Source organism: Apis dorsata, unplaced genomic scaffold (assembly GCF_000469605.1).
Source record: "Apis dorsata unplaced genomic scaffold, Apis dorsata 1.3 scaffold_60, whole genome shotgun sequence".
Lineage (NCBI taxonomy): Eukaryota > Metazoa > Arthropoda > Insecta > Hymenoptera > Apidae > Apis > Apis dorsata.
Genome location: NW_006263360.1, coordinates 224,019 through 231,711, shown reverse-complemented (window position 1 = coordinate 231,711; position 7,693 = coordinate 224,019). Strand labels below are relative to the sequence as shown.

At 25.4% G+C, this 7,693-nt stretch overlaps 2 protein-coding genes across 4 annotated transcripts in view; both read right to left on the bottom strand.

Moving 5' to 3' along the window:
* The window catches only part of LOC102674064 (myb-like protein D), a 16,409-nt gene extending 13,707 nt beyond the window's left edge, over positions 1-2,702 (bottom strand). For all 3 annotated transcript variants that reach the window (XM_031515279.1, XM_031515278.1, XM_031515281.1), the window contains exon 1: positions 2,172-2,702. The gene's annotated coding sequence lies outside the window, so the exon portion shown is untranslated. The remainder of the gene's footprint in view (positions 1-2,171) is intronic.
* A 423-nt stretch (positions 2,703-3,125) lies between these two features.
* Positions 3,126-6,996, bottom strand: LOC102673709 (aminoacylase-1-like). Its single transcript, XM_006609793.2, has 5 exons — positions 6,832-6,996; positions 5,690-5,859; positions 4,844-5,347; positions 4,170-4,460; positions 3,126-4,099 (listed from the first exon to the last, which is right to left on the bottom strand). Exons 1-5 carry the CDS (start codon positions 6,926-6,928, stop codon positions 3,956-3,958), a joined length of 1,206 nt encoding a protein of 401 aa, XP_006609856.1. The 5' UTR covers positions 6,929-6,996; the 3' UTR covers positions 3,126-3,955.
* Between the last annotated feature and the right edge of the window lie 697 nt (positions 6,997-7,693).

The window sequence follows — 7,693 nt, the reverse complement described above, 5'->3', positions numbered from 1 at the left end:
AAAATTTGATATATTAACATCGCTTAAAAAAAAAAAAAAAAACAATGTAAACATAAGCGTAAAATCCGTCACGTTATCATCGTTCTAAAAAATTGTATTACAAATGTTTCACATGATAATAACAAAGGATCGAGATCATAAACATCACATAAAAGCATAGTTTACGAACTATTTTTATAGTTATCTTTTCACATTTTTTAATATAACTTTTTAACGTGTTTGAAAGAGACTCATTTCATTTCTAAACAATCGAATTAAATGTTCATCTCAAACGAGTAAACAGAAAAAAACGAAATAAAAAAAAATATTGAAATATATAATTACAATATTTTTAATAATTTATAAGCAAATTTTCGTATTTATCAATTCCTATTTTCCACATCTCATTTAAAATATGTAAAAATATTTATTTCACTGGAAATTATTTGGAAAATAAAATAATTAAAACTTTAAAAATTAATACTTTTTTAAAGTTTAAAATTAAAAAAGGGAATAAAAAAAAAAAGCAGAGAAAAAAATATTAATGACAATTTATCAATTAACGTTATAAGAAATAATTTTTTTTATGAAAACGTAACAAAAATACTAAATAAACAAAAAGCATTAATAATATAAGAAATATTTCTTAATGACAAATAATCATTCGTGAATATGAAACATGGCGAAGTAAATTTCGGTTGAGCCTGTAGGATATTTCCTGCGGTGGGCATATGGCGAGGGGTAGGGTTCCCAGAAGGTTCCCACGGTCAATAGCTTTCGTGGCGGTGAGGCTTGAAAGTGCTCGAGGGACCTTCCTTACTACTCGTTATTTGCAATATTTTCAAAAAAATCTCTTTTTCTGACGACGATTCAATGAAAAACTATATAATTCTATTATGAATAAATATATCATTATACATATTTATAGAAACAATAATTTATACAACAATGTAATAATATATTTTTATAATAATATCATAAATATCTTTGCTTTATCTGAAAATTAGCTGAAAAATAGCTTATTTCTTATAAATCTTAATTTCCACTGAAAATGACCATTTTTAATTGCTATCCATGTTATTGATTACCTTGCAGTCAAGACGAGGGAAACTTTGGGTTAGCTTCGTTAATTATTTTAAGCGTACATTGCTTGTTACATTTATGAAAAATAATTTATTTTATTTTAATTAGTAAATTTTAATTAATAAAAAGCCAACAACTGTTTATCATTAAATTTGTTTTATTAATGTTTAATTATTTTTGGTAATATTTTTTCAGAAATTCATATATAAAACGATATTATATAATAAATAAATAATGATAAAAACAATAAACAGTATGTTAACCTGATTTGATATGCAATTGAAAATCAATAATAATTTATTTAGATTTCATTCGAAATGAATATAGAAATCATAAATTGCTTAAATAGTAATTGAATTAATTTTTTTTAATAAAAATGATTTATTAAATTAGAAAATCATTTTTGTGCATAATTATTTCTTTATATCATTTATGAATACAACAGTAAATCAAAATGATACGTAGTATAAGTGCAAACATGACATTGCGTACAGTATATTGCGCGGCAAAACAATAGCTTTCATCACCGGAAATTCATATTATATCAGTAAGGTTTCCCGGTAATACACTCTCTTCCCGCCGAAAGTTATATAGAGATCCATTAGGTCTATGATGAATCACTCATTGAGTTCGATTTGACACACAAGCCAAGTGATTGTTTATTTTTATGGAGCATTGTACGCTTAATAAATAATTGCCATGGTGATATGATCACGGCCGCCTACGCTACGAAATCGACGGAGCGCGGCAAATGTATGAATCTTGTGACCGATCATGAATTTATCGTATCTAAATGGCCTAAAAATACCGGTTACAGAAGTAAAAAAATTCTCGAATCATCGAATTATTGGCAAATTAAGCGTATACTATTAATCGTCATAATTAAACACGAATGTAAATATAGATATATCATAAAGCATAATAAACTCCATACAATGAAAAGTAGAAGAAAAAAAATTGGCGTTGAAAGCGTCATGACTGCCCCCTTGTATCTTGACACTCGAAAGCTATGATGGCTCGGCGGGCCGGCAAAGAACACAAAATATTTTTTCATGATTTTTCGACAAGACTTGTATGAACGGCATATGATAAAACATAACAAGACCTACCGTATGTTTGACAATCCTTAAATCACGTCGTCCTCGCGGCCAAGCACCACTTTCACACATATATTTACAAGAGAATTATGCGATTTTTGGCAGCGACCATGTATAAACGGACACCGACACAAGGCCCCCTTTACGGAACTGAAGTAACGTTGACGGGAGGATAGTGAACAAAGACCACGCACGATTTCAAATTTCGTCCTGACGATTGGCCAGCAACGGTCACGTGGTTTTACCGCCCTCTCCTTATTGGCTGTTCAGTATGGGTTGTGAAGACATTTTAAACGATGTACTTATACACATGGCCGACCAAGGAATATGTACAAGGAAATTTTCTTTTTTATTTTTATATAGAATTATTATTTCTGTTAAAAATAACTATTTTTTGGAAATAGGTATTCATTAAATTATCAATGGCAACGATAGACACTGCAGTATATATATGAATGACAACAATTGCACATCTTCTCCCTTACCTTCCTCACTTCAAAATGGCCGAATCCAAACAATATATGAAAAATCAGTTACTGTTACTATGTTTATTTCAATATATTTTAATTTCATATATAACTTAAAAAAAAATTTCTATTTTTTGTTATTCTTTGAAAACAAAATATTTTACAACATATACTGATTGCACGAAAATTTTTTATGATAGGAGATGAAAACATCGGACGAGCCCATCATTCTAATAGAGAGGGGAGGGCGGTAGTTATCTTAAAAATGAAAAATAGCAATAATAGCATGAATATATATATATATATATATACATATATATAGACTTATATATATATATATATATTTATAGACTTTACATGAAAAAAGAATTTAATACAATTGTTATCCCGTAAAATGGATTTTAACTTACTGTCTCAAATTAAATAATAATAAAATATATTAGCATGATTATATTTTTATAAAATTTCAATTAAAATAAAATTTTCGATATTATTAAAATTAATAGACGACTTTTTCAATATATTTACTCTATTATACATAAAAATATATTATTAATATAACGGTTTTTGCTATAAGTTTTAAAATGGATAAATATATTAATATAAAATGATAAACGATTATTTAAACTATATATAAATATATATAACTATATATATATTATAGTTTAAATAATCATTTATCATTTTCATTAAAATATATATATTATTGTTACATATGTAATAAAAATTTTTAAAGTAAACTTTATGTAAAAAAAATTTAACACCTTTACAGAAATCATCAATTATAAAATGTTATATACAATTACGAAGAAAAAATATTTTGTACTATATTTCTTGTACTATTTTGTACTTGATTTATAAAAAGATTTCATAATAAATATTAAGTTATACAAACTCATTAGAAAAATCCATAAATACACTTTTTAATACCTGATTTAAATCAGTTCTGTTCCTCTTGATGAGATTTTCTTTTCCATATTGTTGGAACATATCATTCGCATTGATATTCTCTTAGAAACTTGTTTTCAATTATTTTCTAACTACCAAAACTGACAGTGTGTTGAAATAATGAATTCCATTGAATCATCATATGATTATATTAATTTTTCACTTATATATCGAACATTTTTCTTTTATAGTTATTACTTAGTAATTTGATATATTTATATAAATATATATAACATATATATAAATTATATTTTTATAACAATTATAAATTTTAAAATTTATGTAACATTTTTAAACTTTATGCATTATTGCACTAGGTTGTTTATTTACTTCATCATATTTTTATATATTATAAATATTTTTTAAACTTAATATATTGACTTAGACATTTGCTACTGCTGCTATAATTTTCATATATATTTCAATACCTTTTAAGAAAATGTCTTTATTCAAATATTCATCATGATCGTGAAGGAGCATTTTAGTTTTATTCATGGGTGAAAAACCAATAGCAGGAATTCCAACCTGGAATAGAAAACAATTCTTAAAAAAAAAATGTATTTAAAAATAATTTATAAAAATAGAAAATCATTACCTGTCTTATATATCGACTATCAGTTCCACCTGGAAAAATTCCTATTTGTAACTGTATTGCAAGGTCATCACATGCTTTTTTAAAAGCAATCCAAAAAAGATTAGAATCATCAAGTTTTGTATTTTCAACTTTAGGATTTTTTTGTTCAAATGAATATGTAACATCAGAACCAGCTTCTTCACACCATTTTTTAATCATAGCTTCAAACTCATAATGATCAATAGAAGGATCAAGTCGACAATCAAAAATTGCTGTCAAGCAAGGAGGTATAACATTTGGTTGTACGCCACCCTGAAATAAATTATTTTTTGTATATATAGTTAATATAATACTATATATATATACAAAAAATATACTATATACAATATATATAAAAAATATACTATATATTATAGATTTATTAATGTATAATATAATATATAATATAAATGATATAAACTATTTTTACAATTTACAATAGTAATAATATATAAAATAATAATTATGATACTACTATATTTAATTATTATTAAAATACTTACTGTGTATATTATTTTCCTAACATGAACAGTCATGTAATTTTTTAAATAAAATTAATTATATTTTTTCAATATAATAATTTAATTAAAATGTTTAAAATAATATAATATATAATAATCATGAATTAAGTGAATAAATTTAAAAAATTTACATACCTTCAATAATGTTAAATTTATAGTTGTAATATCACCAAGCTGTATTTTTGGATCTTCCAATTTTGCTTTCTCCTTAGCTCTAAAATCCATAAAACGATCAATTATGACTCTTATTTTTTCTCCAGCTGTATTATCCAGTAGAAGAGATCCGTGACCTGGATTGCCTGAACATTCTATTACAACATGCCAAATTGATCTTTCTCCATAAAACATAAAAAAACTTTCTTCAGGTGAAGCTACACCTTCATCTAATGCAAAACCAATATTTAAAGCTTGAAAGTCTTTTGTGTGTACAAAATCTTCCATGCCAAGAACTCCTCCTATTTCTTCATCTGGTACAAAAGAAATATGAATTGTTCTTTTAAAACGTTGTCCAGTAAGTTTCATACGGCGAATTGCTTCCAAATATTGAATTCCAACACATTTCATGTCCTGACTACCACGTGCATATATGTTTCCTTTTTCATCTATATGAGCATCAAAAGGAGGATAAGTCCATTTATCCTAAAAATTTTTCTTTATTAATTATATATATTATAGATTTATTAATTTTTTCCTTAATTTAATTCCTCAGATTTGACATCAGATTTGACATCTGTGCTATGTTAACTTATATTGCTTCATTTATAAGTGAAAATCATTTTACTTTCTTTTCAAAAAATTTTTTGATACTTTTATTTTTCAAAACATTTTTTTATATCATTTAGAATTATATTAAAGAGATTTAAAATAATTAAAAAAACAATTTATAGGATACTATATTAATATCAATTTTGCAATCTTTCTATTTGAAATTTGTCATATCTAAGGAGTTAATTAATAAATATGAATAATTATAATATATACTTCAAAAACAGGTACAACGTCCATATGACTATTTAATAAAATAGCTGGTTTTGACGGATCTATGCCTATCCATGTGAGAACCACAATTGGTTTTTTTGGGTCAACATAGTATATTTTGATAGGTAAATCAAGAGACTTTGCCTGTTTCTCAAGAAAAGCGACACAATCATCTGTAAAATAAAAATCTTAAATTAATATAGATAATATATATTAATTATAATAATTTTATCATTCTTTTTTTAGTAATATATAGATTTCTATATTTTTTTAGTCCAAATATAAGTTATTTCATTATTTTTGAAATTCAAAATTGTTTTCTGATGTTTTAATGTTTCATAAAAAAAATAATTTTATTTTTTGCAATGATTAACATTTTTTATAAAAAAATTTACAAAATTTCATATAGATTATCAATCATTACAATGTAACTAATATATTATGCAATAAATTATTTATAGCAAAAGTATTATTTTTTAATAATTGTTTATTAGTAAACTCAATTAGTTCAAATAGATATAAAAAACGAATAAGGCAACATAAAGTTTAAGAGAAATTACTAATTACGTACAATTTAGGTCAGTCACGAATCATGCTTAAATAACGATCGTATTCAAGTCATTAAATTTCCATTTTTTCGCGAAGTATAACAAAGTAGAAAAAATAATTTTGTAGAAGATTAAAATGCATATTGTCATCTTAATGAAAAAATATAAAAATAGAAATAATATTCCATACAGGGTGGGGCATGCAATGACTGGGTAGCGTCTCCGACGCTTCGAACTTGGTTGAGTTAACTGAGAGATTGTCTGTCTGCATAAATGTAGAAATGCGTGAGCATTGTGAATTAATTAATTAAGATTAATATGTAAAAATAGGGGTCTTGTATTCCATGAAAAATGTATGATTTGCTTAAGAAGGAAATGATCAATTTCATCCCGGTATGCAATATGTGTGCACGATTTTTATATACGATAATCGTATCTTTAAAGATATATATCTATCACATGTATATATATATATTATAATATATATATATATATATATATGTATATATATACATGTGAAATTCAAAAACTATTCGCATTGTTTATCATAGCAAATGATTTAGAAACGCTAAAAATTTAATATCTCAAATTGCTTACCATAATTAACGTTCGGTTGAACTGATGGTATACGTAAGTATTCACAAAAATTTTCTACAGCTGTTGCGTCCAACTGAACTTGGGACGACAAAGACATTGCGCTGTCTGCTGATCGTCGCGTCGGACGCTGCTGAGTCGACTGTCATAGCAGACGCCTGCCGCTTGTGCTTGTCTCGACCAATTGCGGTGATTATTAGCGATGACGTAGACGAGAATCGATCAATCGAAACGCGCGAACACAGATAGCGGGTTTGCGAGCATTTCTTTGAAAAAATAGACAGTAGATTAGAGATTACAAGTTCTGGAAAATTTTTGACCGTGATAAGAAAACTGACAATTAATTTATGATAATATCGTAGTATATGAAAATAGGTTGACTCCGGTATCAGATAACGAGTAAAATAAATAAGAAATAATTAGGAGATAATTTTTTTTCGAATCATATAGATATATGAATACAAAAGAAAAAGGTACACAGAATAAAAGAATTTTAAGACTTGTTAATTCGTAAAATGTATTCCGATTTATTAAATTTCATGTATGCCTAAATATGAGCTCTTTACACGTTACGCCATAATATTATATTCATATAGAGTTTGATATCGAAGAACTTGTTACATTCATTAATCGATAGTACGAATTAAATTATTATACAATATAGAATATAATGCAACGTGGCTAATAACTAGGCACATACATGTAACAGTGAATTGCAAATAAAAAAATTATGTATTTCGATACTATTATAAAGACGAACTCTTTTTTATATATATATAATTATACATCTACATATAATTATATATATATATGTATATATGTACATACAATAATATAATAATAATAATAATAATAATAATAATAA

Coding starts and splice junctions, on each gene's coding strand:
- LOC102673709 (XM_006609793.2), bottom strand. CDS start 6,928: ATGTCTTTGTCGTCCCAAGTTCAGTTGGACGCAACAGCTGTAGAAAAT. Junction 5,860..6,831: donor TCAACCGAACGTTAATTATG/GTAAGCAATTTG, acceptor TTTATTTTACAG/ATGATTGTGTCGCTTTTCTT. Junction 4,100..4,169: donor ATAGTCGATATATAAGACAG/GTAATGATTTTC, acceptor TTTCTATTCCAG/GTTGGAATTCCTGCTATTGG.